Source organism: Parambassis ranga, chromosome 5, assembly GCF_900634625.1.
Source record: "Parambassis ranga chromosome 5, fParRan2.1, whole genome shotgun sequence".
In the NCBI taxonomy this organism is placed as follows: Eukaryota; Metazoa; Chordata; class Actinopteri; family Ambassidae; genus Parambassis; species Parambassis ranga.
In genome coordinates this window covers 18,966,494-18,986,390 of record NC_041026.1, presented here as the reverse complement: position 1 = coordinate 18,986,390, position 19,897 = coordinate 18,966,494, and the positions used below count along the sequence as shown (strand labels likewise).

Below are 19,897 nucleotides of genomic sequence, written 5' to 3'. Positions count from 1 at the left end.
GTGTACAAGCTGTTTTTTCATCTATTACCTGTTACTGTTTACAACATGACCCTATATGTATATATGACCCAGATTGAAATCTTCCCAACATATGAATCCACATTTGTAACTATGGTAAATACACAGTATTTAGAGGATATTTTAAACAAATCAATTATCAATTGTTATGCAGTGAGCTTTCTCCATGTGTGCATTTAATGGAAGGATGTACGGACATTTTAACGTGGACGTCTCCTGGAACTGACTCACTTTGAAGCCAGCCTCAAGTGGCCTTTTGAGGAACTGCAGTTTTTTGGCACATCTGCTGTTGCTTCATTTCTCAGTGTTTCAGTTGGTCTGACCTTTGTCTGGCCTTGTTTGTTTAGCAACTTTAACATAAGAATAAAGTCCTTAGACTTCTTTTGGGTCACTGCACTTTAAATCATAACATTAATTTACACAAATGTCTCTAAATGATGTTGTGATAACATTTGAAATCTAAAATGTCAAAGATCAGCTTTACTATAATATCATAGTAAAACTGTGAGTACATCTAACATTAAATACTCATTAGAGGAAGGCTAGGAAGGCACAGAGGGCCCCACCACCATGCCGATCTGTCATTGTTGTCAGCACTACAGACCACAGAGCCCACCGTCCTCCTCTTTATTGACTCAATGAGAAAACATAATTATTACACCAACAAAAACAGGGTCAATGGTGCAGCCACGTAATGTTTTTCAATGAGCCAAACACTCTCTCTCTCTCTCTCTCAGGGACAACATGGTGTCAGTGATGGCAGCACATTAGTGATGATTTCAGTTTTGTGTTTATTGTGTTATTCTAAGGTTTTGTTGTGTTATTAAGGTAGCCTCCTACAGCTGATACGCCTGCAGTCATGTGAACCGTTTGGTGCAGAGGAATACACATTGTAAGGCTGTTTATCATGTGTGGTACAGGCACACAAAGAGAGCGGTCGCTTCTGCTGATTGCCTGAAAAGGCTCTATACAGACTGTCTGTCTGTGTGGGAACGTGTTTGTTGCTTTATTAGAGTAATGTATCTGCACCAGCTGACCACAATTCAACAATAAAAATAGCTTCCCTTACTTCAGCGCTGTGAGTCAATGCACACAGGGGTTAAATGATGTCCATAAGCTGTTGAGGATGTGAAGTTGGGTTGTGCAGGAAACAGGGAGAGCAGTTTCCTGTTTTGAAAAAAAAGAAAAAAAAACAGCCTGTTGAACAGCAATCACAGAGACAGATGGGCGTTCATAAACACCTGGTTTATTAATGTAGAACAGCTGATTTAAAATCACAAAAACATTTAACTTAACTGAAAACATCATCCAGACCCACCAGAATGTGTCACTTCCTGACTTTATAAATCACTAAATAACAATTTATTAGCCATTAGAAACGTTTGTTTTCCTGCTTTCTATTAACTAACAAAAATAAGGATGATAAAAGCTGGTCAGCAATTAACCCCTGATTATTGTTTGACAAGTCTCAAGTTATTAGTTGGTACCACACAACTGGTTACTAAAACCTTTCTAAATACTGCATTAACCATTATTACTCAGATGAATGTGCCATGTGACTGGTTAAAACATTTAGCAGACGCTGTTTTGTGTATCCAACAGTGCGTCTGTCCTTTTTTTGACAGCTGTTCAATAACTGATCTGATTTTAGGTTATTTAACAAACGGTTCTTAAATGTTATCACAACCCACACCAGCAGCCTTGGTGTGCAGTTTAAAGAGTTAATCTGCCTTGTATTTCGTTTTGTAGGCGGATGCTAACACTGACAACGCTTGACGGGACCTGCTGCCGTGGAGCGATCCTGGTCTGGTCTGTGGAGCCTCTCCGTTTGGTTTCCAGTCGCGTCCCGCGCTGCGCGCTGCAGGACGCACAGCTGAGCAGCGTTTCCCTCTCACAGGAGGAGGAGAGTCCGGGTTGTTCAGGTCGTTTTGGACGCTTCAGCTGAGTTTGTTTTTACTCTGTTTTTACGTGTTTTTTATTTTTAACAAAGTGATCTGGAGGATATCGTAGCTGTATACGTGGAGATGTTGGAGGGTCCTGCTCAAAAATGAACACAGGTGAGATCATTTTAATTTAAAGCAGACGTCTTTTCGGTTCGGTTTTAGTCAGTTTAAAAACAAATTTAAATTCTCCATTAGGCTATTGAACTGAAAAACAGATATAAAGTTTTTCATCTGACTTCTGTCAGACCTGTGGACAATCCAGCGGCACAGCAACAGGATGTGAAACCAAAGTCTCCTCAGTGTGTCTTGACGTTAGAAGAAAATGATGAACCTTCATATATTGTGTAGTTTTCATCCTACATTTACAGACCAGTCACAATAATACAAGAGTTTAACGTAATGCATCCAAAATGAAGCTCTTTTACAACCGTGTGTGTGTGTGTGTGTTCTGAGTTCCGAGCTTCTTCCATTGACTCCCTCAGCCTCGTCCTTCAGCCTCATGTTTTGCTCTGGTAAAACTTGTTGAGCAGACTGGGCTGCAAACAGTATTTTCCACCATTGTTCTTATAGCTATGTGTTGGGTTTTATCCTTAAAGTAAAGGCAGCCTGACAGGGGTTTCTCTCACTTGAATCACAGGAAGTGAGTCAGGGAAATCCCATAGTTTGGTTGTATTCTTTCTGGAAGGGTGTAAAAGTAGCCTACATTACAAATGTAAGTTAATTTTAATAATAAGGTCAGAGAAGCTTTGAGTCATGTTTAACTGGTTTGTCCTGCAGCCTTTGATAAAGTGTACATTATGAGAAGACAGCAGTCAAACTGATCTGACATGGCAGAACTCTAAATATGACTCATACACACACCATAAAAGTGTTATTATTTGTGCGGTTGTAGGTCACAGGGACACAATACCGCTGACCTGTAAGCTATTTTAAAGCCCATAATCTTACAGTTTCCTTTTCCTGTTGTTCTTTCAGACTGCACCAAGCCTTCTGTTGCTCCAAAGCCAAGATTTGTTTGTCACGCCAGCCTGAAGCTGTCCTCCCCTCTCATGTCTGCAGCTAGGGGCCCTAAACCATTTATAGCCCCAAAACCTAAAGTCAAACTGGAGCTGAATGGAAACCAAGGAGAGTGCAGTAATGGCAGCTGGCTGACTTCTGACAGTGAGGTTGAGGAAGAGCACGAGGCCGAGAATGGTCTAAACAAAGTCTTAATGGAGACGCTGCCTCGTGTCTACATCCTCAAACCACCGCAGGCAAATTTACAGACTGTGTCTCAGGGGCTGGAGGACAGAGAGGTGACAGAGGAGGAAAAGGAAGAGGAAGATAAAGATATGATTCAGAAGATGGATGAGGACTGGAGATTAACAGACAGTGCCTCGGCAGAGGAAGCCGACTCTCTGGGAGAACTTTGGGCCAGGGAAACCAGACTCACAACTGACTCTGAGAAGGAGATAATTGACACGGACATGACAGAGGACATGGATGCTGAAGGCTGCGATGCAGGCGAGGCGCTGGCTGACACAGATGGGCTCTCAGTGGGAGACTTTTCTGTTAATAGCATCGATGAGGAGGCAGGAGACTCGAAGGAAAAGCAGAGGAACTGGAGTACAGCAGATGATTTAACAGAATCTCTCACAGATGATCCCGGTCTCATCAAGGAAAACACAAGGGACACTGACGAGCAACATCTTTGTCTAACAGACGGGGAAGAGAAAGAAGAAGCCTCTGACTGTAGTTTAACTTGTAACATCCTGATATGGAATTGCGGTCATAAGATGGCAGAGAAGTCACAGAGCATTTGTTGTTATGACACCTTTCCTGAAGAGATCTGTAAAACGAGGAGACATGCTGCCTCAGAGGTGGACCCAGCTCAGGAACCTTTTTACATCTCCTCAGAGGACATTATCAACAATGCTCATGGAGCACCAGAGAGGACACCCAGCAGTGGAGTATCAGCCAGGAGCTGTGAGAAACGAGCAGAAAATAAAGACGTAGATGTCGTGGCTTCTGGGGATTATGTGGATGCTGCTGCGGGTGATAAAAACAAGACATGTCAGAAAACAATGTACATCAAAACTGAAGAGGAAAGTGCTTATGCAGTGAAGGACATGTTTAATCATCTAGACTGCCAGCTGAGGTTCAGGCAGGTGTCCGTCACAGACACCTCGCTGACATCTTCTTTCTCCGAGAGTCAGCTGCTGTCCCCAAATGACTCTGATGTCTTCAGGGACGAGGACGATCAGGAGGGTCACATTGTGCCGTTTCTGGATGACAGCTCTGACACAGAGCAGGACATCAGTGATGAGCATGTCTATGAGGAGCCAAGGCGCAGTCTGGAGGCTGAAAATGTCTTTCCCTTCGACAGGAGGTCCACTGGGATTCGCTCCCATTCCCTGTCACACCGCATTGCTCAGAATGTGGATGTGCAGTTTCTTCAGAAGCCCTACATAAGTGGATTTGGACAACCTACATTGAGCAGCAGCCCCATGTTAAACTCATCACGGCACAAGAGCTACTCCAAACCTCACTATTTGTCCCTGTACCCTCGCTCCCTCTCCATGGAGGGACAGGACACGCCTCTGTGTATCTACAAGGAAGGATCCCCGAGACACAGAGGTGGCCTTTGTTCATGTGACAGCTTCTCCAGGCGATCACCACTTTCATCCAGCGCCCTGTCCACCCCGACATCTGTGGTGGACATCCCTCCACCATTTGAGCTGGCCTACATCACCAAGAGACCCATAACAAAGAGCTCCCCTTCACTTCTCATCGAAGGAGACTCAGAAAAAAACAGGAAAAAGAAGTCCTCCATCAAGCGCTTCTTGATGCTTAAGTTCAGAAGGAAAACAGACAACAAGCCTGTGGCAGATGTCAACTCTTCCTCTTTTAAGTCCTCAGCAGAGTCCAGCCATCGCACACCCAGCAGGCTGCTGGAGTTAGATAGACACAGTGTAAGTGGTTCTCCGCAGCTCGGGTCACGCTCAGCTAGCAAACCTCCAGCTTCACCTGAGCCAGCCTCCACTTTCTTGTTCTACAAGGACAGCAAAAGGAAAGGGAACTCTGTGGCCTTCCTCAATCGCAGCGTTGTTCGGGTGGAATCCTTTGAGGACCGGTCTCGTGTGCCTTTTGTACCTCTTCCTCTCACCAAGCCTCGCTCCATCTCCTTCCCCAACACAGATACCTCTGACTACGAGAATGTTCCCGCCATCAGCTCGGACTACGAGAACCTTCAGGTCCCACAGCGGAGGCCTGTTTGGCAGCCGCCATTCACAGAGTTTTTTGACCGTCCAACTCGAGTGCTTTCTGCTGCCAATGAGACAGATGGTTATGTGGACATGAGCAGCCTTCCTGGGTTTGAGCAAAAAACTCAGTCACTTGAACAGGAAACAGAAAGGTAAGCAAAGATGTCTGCTGCCATGCCAGTGCCACTGTGATGCTCTGAGTTAAAGACAGCATCGGTAATTCTGGAAAGCTAGCAAGATTTGAAGGTAACATTTACTCAGGGCGCTATCCTAACTTTAGAACCTGTTTCTTTTACTTTTGGGGTGTAGAGACCATTTAAAGTAATATAACAAACAGTGGTTTTTAGACAAAACATGAATATACTCAAGTTCTGTAGTAGTAGTATCTGAGGACAGAATCAGGGTGTTGCTGGCTCTATCATGTGGTCTTCTATGCAGTCAGGATCAAGCCACACTGGCTGATATTTGCCTGTGTGTGTATTTATGTAGATTGATGTTCCTGGACATAACATCAGTGACTTTTGCTGCCTTTTACACCGAGCACAGACTTCTTTTATTACTTCATGGCTACTGGATAAATTTAACTATGTACCTGGGGAGGAGGATTTATAACTATGCATTATGTAGAGTCCCCTGCTGCTATGATGGCAGCGGACATGGATCAGTAGGACAGAGGACATGTCCCTCTTGCCTCGCGGTGAGATTTAATAAACCCCAGCTGTGAAGTGTCTGTGTGTTGTTGGGACATGTTGTATGGTGTGAAAGTAGGAAACGCTGGTGTAGGGGTGGTCTCTTCAGATCTGAGGCTGGTTTCATTCATAAATCATGTTTAGGTGCAGACATACAGAGGGTGTTGCAGGTAGAGCCTCTGGTATCCCTGCTGTGGTGCTATTTGTTGGTACAATCAGCTATGCTGTTCTGACATTAACCCATCCCCCCTGCATTCCTGCTGGCTGTGCCCATATCATACAGGCTGCTTCCACATGATTAATAGTCAGAGCATTTTGGAGTCATTGCTCTTGTCTAGTCAGTCAGGAACAACAAGGATGAGATACAATCTATGTGTGCTCTGCAGTCAGCAGATGTTCCCTGCAGAGTCTCCTTCTTCTCTTGTTCACCATTTTAGCTGTACTGTATAAGCAAGAAAAACTGTACAATAAGGAGACTAGTTTATATATATATATAGATTTACAGATTTCTCATTTTTTAAGTCTCTGTGCCACCTGTGTTTGTGTTTATCTATTCGAGTCATTGGTTCATCCATATGTATGTAGGTTTGACACAATTAGGTAAATTTTGGCACAAATGTTCACTTGGACTCAAGGGTAAGATTTTAGTTATATTTCAAGGTCACTGTGACCTAATGGCTGCCCTGATCTGGTGTCAGACAGGTCTCAGACTTTAGGGGGAAGATCATCAAATTTTGGTACAAATATCCACTTACATTTAAGTATTATTTGTTTGTCAAAGGCCACAATCACTTGTATTAACCGGTCACATAGGTTAATCATCCCAAGGAGACTTCAACAAGTATCACTTTGTAACTAACAAGCATCAGTGTAAATGCCCTAATATAAAAACAATAAAGCAGAAAAAAATAATCAAATGTCCTGACATTTGCTAAACACAAACTTTATGATTTTCTCTGTGTTTGCACTTCTACTGCAATATCTGCCCATACAGCAGAGTCAGTATTAGAGGCTGTTCATTTTAGAAGTGTAGTGTAGTGTGGAGTAGCCTAAAGGGGCCATATTAGCTGATAGTTTGAAAATTATTGCCACCTTTGCCTTATCTGTGCTTTCACTGGAAACTTATCCTCAGGAAAAAAACAGAAATCATATTTTTTATCTCCCTCTGTAATGTATCACTATAGATCGCCTTGAGCTAGCATGGCAGGAGAGTGAAAGGTGGCAGAGGAAGTTTTTGTGCGTGTGATATAAAAAGCCTAATAACTGCGTTTACTGTAGTCTTCTGATTAAAGCAGCCTTAGTTTCCCATTTAAAGCTTTATCCCATAAGCAGCAATGGACCATGCAGCTCTAATGTGTGTGATGCAGAGTGCTCCCATATGTTGTTCATATGCAGCTAATTTGCATCTCAGTGGGGTTAAATCCACTTGGAGTGGAACATGGCAGGAACATTGGTGAGGCAATTGATCACATGGAGGACTACTGAAATGCTACTGTAACTTAAGGATGTGATTTTATTTACATTCCCCACTGAGCTGCAGCCATTAGCATGCTCATTTGGACTCCCTGCAGAAGAAAATCTTGTAGCATAAAATACAGACATGCGTCCCTGGTTGTCACTGCAGGCCGTTTGGGATCTGCTCATTAGTTTCTGCAGACATGCAGTGTTTTATCTGTTCTTACTGAACATGTTTAATATAGTGATATTTCAACATAGAAGGCCATCAACACTGGTTAAATGACATTTATCTAATTTATTCACATACGTGAGCAAAGGGTTGAAGAGAGAGCACAGCTAATAATGTGAAAACATTCTGTCAGACTGTGAGAAAAATTAACCTGATACATCAGTTTTCCAGTTTGGGATTAAAATACTACCAAAGTCTCCCAAGAGAAGAACAAACAAGCTTCAAACTGGCACTGCTGAAGTTCAGCTCATTAACATGTATTTTGTTTACTTAAACTGAGTGGTAAAAGCAACAAATTGAGTGTATGCGGTTTTGGCAATGAACTATTGAATGTTACTGGTTGTAGAAACCTTGATAAATCCAAATGCCTCACTTTAAGTTTCTGAATGAAAAGGACCTGGATGACTGAGAATCTATCTTTTAAAATGAAATTGAGAAGAAAAGCTTTTTAGCACTCTAATGTACAGTGGCAATGTTTCTTAAGGTAATGCTGCATGTGGTTGATATGGATGGTGACAGGGTTACACATTGTGACATGGGCTGGGCTGATCCTCTTCTTCCCCTTCAGTGCCTACACGGAAGCGTACAATGTGTGTCCACGGGCTGCTGGTCCACAGACTGCATTAGTGGGTAATGCTGGGGGAGAGACGGCGGGTGAAGAAGATCAAGGACGTACCTCCGAGGAGGAAGAGGGAGGGACTGTCAACAATTGTGATAGACAGGTTGGTTCTTACAAATGCAGCATTTGTTTTAATATGGATTGAAAAAATGTGTTAGTACAGAAGTAAATATACAGACAAATAGTTTTCCGCATTTATTGAGACTAAAAGAGAATACACAGTTTTTTACTTGGGGTAATTGCAGAATTGCCCTCACAAGCCAGGATTTTAATGTGGGTTAATGAAGGTTAATGGGCTACTACAGTACAGGGCTGTCATCATTATTTAAAAGTTGATTGCTGCCCAGAGATGATGAGTAGCTGCAGCACTGCACACTGCACTGAACCCTTGCCAAAACGCTTCAGTTTCTCCTAATGCTGAGTCTATTAAAAATAAATTATGTGATTGTTTACAGCCGGATGGTCGATCCAGAGCCTTTTACATTGTGAAAGAGCTGGTGGATACAGAGAGGCTGTAAGTTATGGACCTCTTCTTTAAGCGCATCTGCCAAAAGTAATCATGTTCTACTCTCTATACTGATGAATTGTGTTTTTAATTTATTTTTTTCACAGGCATGTAAAAGCCCTGAAGCTGCTGCAGGAAGTGAGTGAAGTATCAGTAATCTAATCTGCATATATGTGTCTATAGGTGAAAATTATATGCTTTTACATTGTACCATAGTTGGAGTGGGGGGAGAACTACAGACTTTAGGGAATCTGTACACTTTGTAAGACTTAAACATGAGTATAGGATGAAATCCCTCTCACTGCACTTTGTCTCAGGACTTTCGGGAAGCAGTGGGGTCGGCAGTCGGGGACAAGGGGGAACCTGTGTTAGACGACATAAGGCTTCGTGAGATTCTCAATGAGCTGCCTGATGTTTACACTCTGCACCGCACAATCCTCACTGAACTGGAGAATCGAATAAGATACTGGTGAGACATCATCTGCTAACAAACACTGATGCACGTCATGCTGTATCTAAACAGATTTTGTCAATATTTTTTATACTGCCCAGAATGGGAGGACTAGTGCTTCTTCTTCCTACTCTCTTCCCTGTTTTTCTGCCCAGGGAGGAAAGCCAGAAGATTGCAGACATCTTCTTGTCCAGAAAGTCAGAGTTCTTGGTCTTTACGACTTACATTGGCCACTACGATCGGAGCATGAGTTTACTGGAGGACAGCTGCCGGACTTCACCTGCCTTTGCAGCCATCGTTCAACAGTTTGAGGTCAGCTTTACTTACTCAAAACATGCAAAACACAGCTGCTGTGGTAATAATTCTTCTGTAAGAATGGGTCTTCCTGAAAAGCAAATGCTCACTGAAGGACATAAGTATGAACACATTTCCAAGTCCTTCCTCATTGTCCCTTAAATTTCTATGCAATCATGAAGGGGACCCATTCTAAGCGTAATTCTTCCTCCTCCTCCTTCAAAACCATCCTCTTCCCTTTTCATACAGGTGTGTCAGTGTGGTCAGTGTGTATCATTTTGTATAGAGGTAGATTGTGTATTTATGTAACGGGTATACGTGTAAGTTTTTTCACAGCTGAGTTGAACATCAGAACATATAAAACAGCAAACCGCTAAATTCAACATTTGGCAGGGATCAATTTTAAGTTCATCTTTCCGGGGGCTCAGAGCATTGCAAGCTATTGTCATTATTATAGCTATGGTGTAGTTCAATATCCAGTGTCTCTGTGTACATGTTTTTCATTTATGGATGGAGGACTTTTCAGCATTTTTCCTCCGTTTTATAGACCACTGAGGAGGGGTGTTGGCAGGAAGTCTTTGCAGAGCTGGGCAGTTTTCTCTACCTGATTTAGGAGCACCCGTATTTAAAAGTCCTCAGCTTCTCCTTAGCACTTTGTATGTTAATGCCAGTGCAGTAAAAGAAATCTATCACTGTGCATCACTCACACCACAGCAAAGAAAACGTCAGAAATCGGACATCGGGCTTGCCAAGTTCCTCTTCTATCTTGTTTACCAAATTGCATGCTACCTGCTCTCTGAGCTGCTGCAGTGAAAACATTTTGACATGTTACATCTTAATTGTAATTTTACTTGTTGGTACAATGTGTTTACAAGTTTTCAGTTTGACTGCTATAGTAATATATTCAATAGCCTATTAGCCTGTTAGCTGCTTTGTTTCAACTCAGACTGTACTTAAGGTAAGTTTGAGGTACATTTCTTACACATTGGGCATCATGGAGGTTCTACAGAATTTGTGGACTTACTGTATGTTGTTGACTTGTGATGTTTCCCCCCACAGAGGGTCCTCAGTACACAGCATCTCATCAATTTCAGTTGTATCTTCTTAACCATAAATTTAAACCAAGACTCATTAAAACATCTAAAGCATACAGCATTATGCAGACTTCTTTAAGTAAAGCAAATCCCAGCATTGTCTGAAAAAAATGATTCATGTTCCCACAACAATTTCAGGGAGACCCCTGACAGTTGTAATTGCTCTGACATTGCATCAGGCTGAAGTGAGTTTCTACATTAAATGTGCATTTGAAGGGCAGCAGTGATTCAGAGAAAATGTTACGTTTGTGTTTGTTTTCAGGCGAAGAGCCCAGCCAGGGAAAGGGTTTCCTTTAAATATCAGCTCCTGCAGGTCATTGTCCGTGTGGCTCAGTATCGCATGCTCCTCATTGGTGAGTCAAGATATAATTAAATTACGACAGAGTATCCTTCCTGAATGAATAATATATTTCTCTCAGCATGGTTGCTTGCTTTACTCCCTGGTGACATCTATCTCTTTCACTCCTCTGCAGATTACCTGAACAACCTCTCCCCTGATTCCAAGGAGTATGAAGACACCCAAGGTACAATAAACATGCTACAGGAACAAACAGAGTGTGCTCACAGGCTGCTCCGTCCACATGCTCTCTCACTCCTAGGAGAGCCTTTCTTGCCCTCTGCATGTGTTTGCTGGGAATTTATTAGTACTCATTTGGCATGAAGAGGTGGCCAAGAGAGAGCCAATTTAGATGTTTTTGTTTGTGGTGGTAACCCACTGGACAGTCGTTCCAGCTCTCTTCTATGTGTAGACGGTGATGTGTAATTCATGAGGAGGCAAGCTGCAGCGACACTATCTCTGCCTGTATCTCAGATAAAGGAGCCACCCCAGTCTAGGCATGTAGGCACCTCCAGACTGCTGAATTAACTGTACTTGTCTCTGCACTTAGAGTCGAGGAATGAAGGCGCATCTCATCAGTTAGGGCTTTTTGTTTTGACTAAAGACTGTCTGAGTCTGATTTCTCTGTCTGTGTTTGTCTTATCCAGCTGCTGTGGCAATCGTTTCTGACATTGCAGATCAAGTAAATGACAGCTTAAAACACGGGGTAAGTGTTACAGGCTGGTTTTTGTTCAAGCACTAAACCAAAAAAACTTTATATATTTGGGATGACAATGTTGGTCCAAATCTAAACCTCATCAACACATTGCCTGAGATGTTTGTTCATCTGTCTTCTCTTGTGATGTAATATCTCAGGAATGCCTTTATGGAATTTCTTCAGATCTGGTTCAAATGTGCACATGAACTCAAAGATAAACGGATTAGATCTGCAACTTTTCTAGTAGTTGGTCAAAAGGTTGTTGCTTTTGAAATATTCGACTCTAGCTGTAGCACCATTAAATTGGTGAAACAATGAACTAAGTGGTTACCATGGAAACAAGCTTGCTACTCTGTAGTTGTCATTTGTAATATATTGTTAACATGCTCATTTTAACGCTTAGCTCAAAACACCACCGAGACAGTACAGTAGGCTGAAGAATAGCTTTAATTTGAAAAATATGAAGCTCATAAAGATGTTATGTTAGATGTTTATTTCCACCTACATCTTCCATATGCCTCCATAAAATCACTACATCCATCAGTCAAGCAGGTAGCACACAGGAGAATGACAAAAACAGAGGAAACGTTCATGATGTGTGCCATCTGGATATCTCTTTATGAAAGAGTCACTAACATCTGATGGGTGGTTAGAGTCACTACACAGTACACAGTGTGTCTGCCTGATTCAGGTGATATCAATGAAGTGAGTCAGGCAAAATTAGTTCAATGTTGTCAGGAGAACGATGGTGAATGCCTCATCTATTCTCCCTTTTGTTCTCTTTGTGTTTCAGGAGAACTTGTTGCGTCTGGTCAACATCCAGTACAGTGTTCGTGGGCAGCTGGACCTGCTTCAGCCTGGCAGGGTATGACTCTGATAAGAGCATTGTTTCTGCCTGCTGTGTGCCAGCCCACCCTGTCTGCTCTGCACCACCCCGAGTTGCCCTTTACACAATCATTTGGCTGGGAATCCCCGGTCATCATGGTTTAAAACAACATTAATCACTGCAGATGTGCTCTGTGTGTCAGGATCTGATGTGACGTTCTCAGTTTTAATGTAATGTGTATTTTATCATCAGGTTTTTGTGAAGGAGGGCACCCTGATGAAGGTTAGCAGGAAGAGTCGACAGCCCCGTCATCTGTTTTTGGTAAATGCTCCCTCCTGTTTGAAGTTGGTTCACAATTGTCTCATTATTATAGTTTTATTATGTTCCTCTTCATGTCACAGTGATTCCATTTTTTGTGATAATTCAGTGTAAAATGTAAAGTCAGGGGTTCTCTGTCTGGTCTATTTCTATGTCCAGACTGAGCTATTAAGAGCAGGGTTTCCTGGCAGGATGTTTCTGAATGCTGGCTTCCTGAGCCCGTTCTTTACTGACAGCACAGGGAAGGTCAACATCAGCTCCTTATGAACTGAATGATCCATGTAGAACTCCTACATCTAAATATAAGGGTGATTTATGATTCCCTCCTGTGATTTTTACATTTGTGTTCTGGGCTTCACATTACAAAAAGCACATCAGTGTGCACATCAGTTATCTGGAGGAATTTTGACAATTAGTGCTATCTAACTTTTATTCTGCCATCTCAGATGATAATAGGATGTTATTAGCTATAATTAATGTTGGAGGGAAAGTAATGAAACATGCAGGATCTCGCAGTAAAGTGATGCACTGGAGAAACAATCCAGAGTTTAATGACGCAGCTTGATAATTTATATGGGGCCTACTTACTGTACGTATGGTCATAAAAACTCAAGGAAGGGATTTGAATTGATAGGCTCCCTGCAGACACAATACATATCGATAAATATTGATACAGTGCTTGAAATAATAATGTGTGTCTCTTCATATGGTCGTGGTGAGGATGCTATACATTATTCTTATACATACATTATATATATATACATTTTATATTATTTACATTATTGATTATGCTATGCTCCTCTTTTTGACAATAAGAGGGGTAAACAGTGAAAAAACTTCCTCAGGTTTCAGAGGGTTGTATTAGCCCACAGTGCCACCTAGTGGAGAATCAATGCATGTACATATTTTAATCCATGTCTTTCTGTCTGTTCTTCATATTCACTGTGTTATGTGTGTGTGTTGTCAGATGAATGACGTGCTGCTCTACACCTTCCCTCAGCAAGATGGGAAATACAGACTTAAGAACACTCTGCCACTCAGTGGACTGAAGGTCAGTGTCTTTGATCACCTTATGTTGCAGAGCAGCAGTTCTTCACATATGAATGTTTTCTTGCCATTATTCCTGAACACCAGACATCCAAGCGTCAAGAATAGATGCTTTAAGATTTTGGACAAACTTTGCTAAAATCACTGTTTGTTGTTGCTTGTGTCTGTGTGTGGATGGATGTTTGCTGCTGTCAGACAGAAATGTTTTGTCCTTTGCTTTTCCTGTCTAATCTCTGACTTATGACTTTAACTGATTGATTACCCAGGTCAGCAAACCTATCATAGAAAATGTCCAAAATGCACTGAAAATAGAGGGAGCTGACATCTCTATCACTCTGACCGCCAGGTGGGTCACACTGTACAGTGCCCTGTTAACTCATATCTCATAGTGACAGTGATGAAAAACAGTAGTGAGTCTGTGTGTATGTTTTATTGCAGTTCCTTCATTGAAAGAGAGGACTGGTTTTATACTCTGACTCGTGCTGCAGCTGAACATATGAGAGGCTCAGCAGCATTCAGCAGCTGCTCAGGAGAGGTGAGCAAACCCTGCTTCATCACAGGCCCTTCATTTTGACTCATGTTAGGTCATTAACTCTGTATTTGTCTTCAGTCATATTTATCTGTGCCAGCCAGATTGAGACTGATGTCATGTCTTATGGACATCCTCCTTCTAAGTGTGCACAGTATATGAGTGTGTGTCATGTTGGGGATCCATGTGAATGAGTGATAAATCAAAGGAGTGGTGTCAGTAAAAAGATCTCAAGCACAAATAAACACGTCTACACCTCTGCACATCCTCCAGTATGTCCTTCAAGGTTTGGCTACTGGATAATAGGAGTTACTGTATTGTTCCAGCCAGAGTGAATGTAATGTCCTCTGAATGTCATGTGTGTGTTTAAGGCCAGAGATCGTCTTCGGCTGTCTCTAGGAGAGAAAGCGCCCACACTTGTTCCAGTCTCACAAGTGATGATGTGCATGAACTGCACCTCAGATTTCAGCCTCACTCTTCGCAGACATCACTGCCACGGCTGTGGAAGAGTAAGTCACCCACAACCAAGATACCTCTGTATGAATGTTGACAAACATTTAGTGTGCTAAATACAAATGAACTGAGGTTTTTTTTTACATTGTTTGACACAGATTGTCTGTCGAAGCTGCTCAAGAAACAGATATCCACTGAAATACATGAAGGACCGCATGGCCAAAGTGTGTGATCATTGTTACAACGAGCTAAAAAAGAGAGGTGAGGACACTGCTCACGTACATATACATTAGCTGCATCAGTAACGGACATCAACGTAAGCATACAGGAGGTCAGCTGAAATCAGATGCATTTCAAGAAATTGATTATTTGACAGAAAACAGGAAGTAGCACATTTGAAAGAGTATAATAAGGGTCATGGTCTAAAGTTAAAGGAGTTGTAATTGGCTTGAATTGGTCAATAGGATCCAAATTTCATCCATACAGTTTTGTACCTGTCCTTCTTTGGTAAAAGGAAGATGTGTGTCGTTGCAGGAGGAGATACATCTCCACTGTCAGGAAAAAATAGTCCTCGGGTGAATCGCTCCAGTCGTCCCCTCTCTTCAGTGTTCCAAAACATCCATCCTCCCAATATATGGAGACATCGGAAGGGCACAGTCACATTCAACCAGGTGAAGTCACCAAATGTCTTTCTGTTTCTTTGTTTCTGTAGTGGCTGCATTGTGAACATTAATAAATACTCCAGCTTTCTCCCATATACAGTACGTGCATGTCAGATTAACTGGGACTCTTAATAGGTGTGAGTGTGACTGGTGGGTCTCTCTATGGTAGCCCTGGGACACACAGGCACTCTCACCTAATTGATAGCTGGGATAGACTCAACCGTCCCCCCTTGTCCCTGTACAGGACAAAGTGTGTTAAGTAAATGGATCGATAGATGGATGACTGACATGCCATATTTTTGCCATTGCTGTGTAGGTGACGGTGTCAGAGGAAGGCTCTATCAGTGGCACACTGCAGCGCAGCAAGAAGAGCAAAAGGAACTGGAAGAGGCTTTGGTTCCTTCTAAAAGACAAGGTGCTTTACACCTACCGAGGCCAAGAGGTGAGGGGAATGTGCACTCCCCTTTAACCTAAGCAGCTAACATTCACATGTAAACAGGCCTCACTTTACTGTTAAACCCATTGGCTAAAAGTAATTCTGTTAACTGAAGAACTTCCATTGTGCAGGAGAAGGTGGCATCAGAGAGTTTACCTCTGCTGGGTTTCACAGTGAAGCTCCCTGACAAGCCGGAAGGAGATGAGGAGTCCACCGTCTTCCAGCTCTACCACAAAAACACTCTGTATTACACCTTCAGAGCTGAGGATAACTTCACAGCTCAGAGGTGAGAAACACACAGAGAGCTGATGGTTAAACATCTGATTACAGTGTGAAACACTGCACAAGGAATATTCATTAGAGCAGTGGAGTCTAGTTTTCTATTGGAAACTGTCAGTGTAAATAACTGAATGACGGCGAAACAAAATAAAAAGATTGTCCATTCATCACAAATCCATGAAACTTCTCTGGATTAAATGAGGGACCATTCTCACCTGACACACCAACATGCATTTACTCAGACGGCCACAAGAGGTCGCCAGAGGAATGTGGGTGACTGTCCTCATCACCATACATGATAATGCACCTTCTTGGCTATGAGTACAGTAGATTAAAAGGTCTAGAATAGTGTGATAACAACAAAATACAATCATTTTTAAAAACTATTAAACCAGCTAATGCAGCCATCTGTTCTGGTAGGTGCTGAAGTGGGGCGTGTTTGGTGAAGCAGAGTTGCACTTTATGCAGTTTTTCATAATCTGAACTCTTCTTCTTGTACAGGTGGGTAAACGCTATAGAGGAAGCCACAGTTTTATAGAATCAGCCTCTCTGGTGAGTTTCCAAAATAGAAGTCTGCTGTCCCCAAAGAAATGACTGACTGTGAGACCAAACAAGAAGCATGGGAAAAAATCATTATTTTATTACACCTGCAAGCTGTAAGTTGCCAAGCTGGACAGAAGAGAATAAGACATTGTGTTCTCTGAGAGGGGACACGATCACCTACTTTGTCAACCTCCAGCGTCCCCGTCTTGCTGCTACAGCAGGTGCGATGCTGAGAGCCACGAGAGGCGTCGACCCAGATACCTGCCAGTGTGGAACTTTACACTGATGTGACCTGTATTTTACCTCGAAGGAGCTGATCAGCTTCATTCTTCCAAATCATGGAAAGCAGAAAAAATATGTAATTTTAAGCTATATAATAAATAATTTAAAGTTAAAAAAAGATCTCACACACAGATGTTACTGTTGTTTACACAGAGGCTGGAAAAACAGAATCACATCTTTGTTATGCTTACATTGCAACATGTGTTCTTGCACTGAATTGAAAACATCTGATACATTAGAGCACAGGCTGCATATGAGAATGAGTAATTTTATACATCTACATTATTTCTGTTGTGATACACTGTGACTAAGTCAAAGCAAACCTGAAACATGAATATGTGTGTACCTTCATCATAGAGGCAACGTATAGATGTGTATGTCTTTATTATTCTAAATTCCTATAATAAGTATAATGAACTGTAAATTCATATTTGTATAAAGATCTGATTGTGCTGACTTGGACTGGAACATGAATCACTGACTGTAGTGTTTCTGACTTTGTACTGTACTAAATGATTTATTAAGTTTATTTACAAAACTGTAATTTTAAACAAAGTAGAAAAAAAAGAAATATAAATGGTATAAATGAAAACAGCACGTCTGTGTTTTCTCTTTGTTTTCCTTGTGTCTTTGACATGGCAGGTGGACTATGTTGAAGTGCAGCAGGCTGTCATTGACTGCCTGTCACTGTGTCCTTGCTGCTGGAGCTCAGGACATACATGCAAAAATGGAAACTCACTATGCTGCCATCCAAGCTCTTTGCGCTTGTAGTCTTTTGACTCTCTGCTGACACATAGTCCATGTGTAGCCTGCTCTGTTTGAAAGCTTTTCAGATCACGCTTTGAGCTGCGAGGGAAGACCCCAGGGACTCAGCGGTACACAGTCCAGTGTGCTGTGTGGCCAAAGGAAGGCCAGGCCTGCTCTGCTTCTCATCTCCCCCTGAGGCTTCCTGACCCAGAATAATATTCAGGCAGAAAGTTTGCTTTCTGGGGCTCCTGAAAAGTTGCAGACACCTTGTCCTATATAGAGGACAGATCATTCATCACTCTGCTCTCCCTCTCTAGCCCCAGTTCTGTTTCCTCCCTTCTCTGTTGCTCCATACTCTGGTTTTGCTGATGTTAAATACAAAATGTTTAATTAATTAATTACAAATGGCATATTAATCATCCCACACTGCGTGCATGTGTTCCATATTACTGAACCCCTAAAATGGAAGCACTTCTGCTTCTTGTTAGTTGTCAACAGTAAACCAGGTTAGAGACCTAGTTTGCAAATGTAAGTGTGGTTGGACAGCTTCTATATGCAAAATACCTTTTTGTGTTTTTATTTTTATCATGCTTTGCTTATGATTTGCCTGTAAACAGGAAATTAATGTGCCATTGAATCAGTGTAAACTGCAGGTTCAGTTGTATTTTTGATGTGCTAATTAAAAAAAAAACAAATGACAGAAGCCTGCTGTTCACTTTATGCTGTGGTGATAGGCTTTTCTTTACAGTGGGGCAGTAATGCTGTCATTATCCAATCTAACTTCCACATCGCTGCAGGTAGGAGCAATGCAGAGAGGAGCAAATAATCAATCATACACAGCCTACTCAATAAGGTCAGATGCATTCAGCTTTGCCTGAGATGAACTTCCTCATGGCTGTTTGCCTGTGATGTTGTGAACTTTTTTTAAGTGACATGCGGACACAGTCCGTCCTTCGGTGTGAGTCTGAGACAGCAGAGCGCTGTTTGTGTTGATGTTGTCAGCTGTGGCAGCATCATCTTTCATAGTGCTGCGTGGGCAACACATCCTGAGGGAAAGAGTTTATTATGTAATATCTGGGTGTTCATACAGAGCCTAAGAAATGGCTCTGTCCATGTGACATTGGCTTGACATTTCTGGGTTTGCACCTTTTCTTTTGTGTCTCAGCATCCTTCAGAGGTGGAGAGAGGGAAAGAAAAAAGATGTACTGGAAAAACAGAGGGACGTACTCCTCTGTCCCACTTTGCAAACTCTTTGCAGCCTACACTCCCAAGTCAATGTTACACCTATTCCACCTCCCTTACAGCTTTAAATAGCCCACTCTCCCTCAACAGGACAAACAAGAGAAAAACACGCAGCCTTCAGCACACTCTGCAGCTTCAACAGAACATTTATTATCCCTGTTACCTAAACATGGAGTCTGCGTTCAGCTTTCCATTCTCTTGTGACCATTCTGTTACCAGCAACCATCTGCAGACAGAGAACAGAAACACACAGCGGCGTGACATAAAATCTGTCTCAAGTGGTTGAGCAGAGAGATCCCAGGCAGTTTCTAACAAAATGAAAGTAGTTTAAACATTTATATTTATTTTTTTAAAATATTGATACCACCCTTAATGGTATATGAACCTAAATAGCAGCCTATTAGCTTAGCCTTACAAAAGAAAACACGCCGAAAACCTGGTAGTCTGGGTCATTCGAAGCTAACTAATGATGCCTTCCAAGTTTACTAACAAAAGTTTCAATTAATATGTACAAAAGCTGAAGTGTGAAAACGTCCAGTTGTAGTTTTATAAGGCTTTATGTAACAGATATTTCTTGGCTGGGAGCAGTTACCAGGCAACCGGCTTAGGAAGTCACTGCTCCAGTCCAAGAAACCGCGCAGCACACGAGGTGCATAAAATGAACTGTTGTCTTTACGCATTGTTTTTGTAGAAACACAATAACATAATAACAACAGCTTTGTTATTGACAGATTAGATCTCTGCAGTTTTGTGCAAAAAAAGCCAAAACTATGAACAAGCCTATTCCATTTAAGTGTTTTATCTATTTAACTGCAGGCTTAAAAAAACCTTAAAGTTAGAAGTTTGTCTACTTCCTTCTAACTCCTTTTCTCCAACATAGCAGAGATGAAAGTGTACATTTGCGCACAAAAAAGTATAGTTTGCAAGGCTAGCACATCATCTTGACTGCACAAAATT

General features: G+C 42.0%; 1 protein-coding gene across 2 annotated transcripts; it reads left to right on the top strand.

The window, feature by feature from the left end:
* The first annotated feature begins 1,946 nt into the window (after nt 1–1,946).
* On the top strand, nt 1,947–17,531 carry fgd5b (FYVE, RhoGEF and PH domain containing 5b). 2 transcript variants are annotated; one of them, XM_028406776.1, is made up of 21 exons: nt 1,947–2,075; nt 2,937–5,355; nt 8,148–8,301; nt 8,654–8,712; nt 8,811–8,841; nt 9,021–9,172; nt 9,310–9,466; nt 10,805–10,895; nt 11,016–11,066; nt 11,527–11,585; nt 12,370–12,441; nt 12,655–12,723; nt 13,688–13,771; nt 14,034–14,113; nt 14,206–14,302; nt 14,668–14,805; nt 14,908–15,010; nt 15,284–15,420; nt 15,728–15,826; nt 15,979–16,133; nt 16,628–17,531. In XM_028406776.1, the coding sequence occupies exons 1-21, from the start codon at nt 2,066–2,068 to the stop codon at nt 16,662–16,664; spliced, it is 4,254 nt and encodes a 1,417-aa protein (XP_028262577.1). In that variant the 5' UTR covers nt 1,947–2,065; the 3' UTR covers nt 16,665–17,531. The 2 variants fall into 2 exon arrangements, with proteins under 2 accessions (XP_028262577.1, XP_028262576.1); XM_028406775.1 differs by having other exon boundaries at nt 15,728–15,853.
* Nucleotides 17,532–19,897: the final 2,366 nt, after the last annotated feature.

Coding starts and splice junctions, on each gene's coding strand:
- fgd5b (XM_028406775.1), top strand. Junction 12,442..12,654: donor ACCTGCTTCAGCCTGGCAGG/GTATGACTCTGA, acceptor TTTTATCATCAG/GTTTTTGTGAAGGAGGGCAC. Junction 15,854..15,978: donor ACACCTACCGAGGCCAAGAG/GTGAGGGGAATG, acceptor TCCATTGTGCAG/GAGAAGGTGGCATCAGAGAG.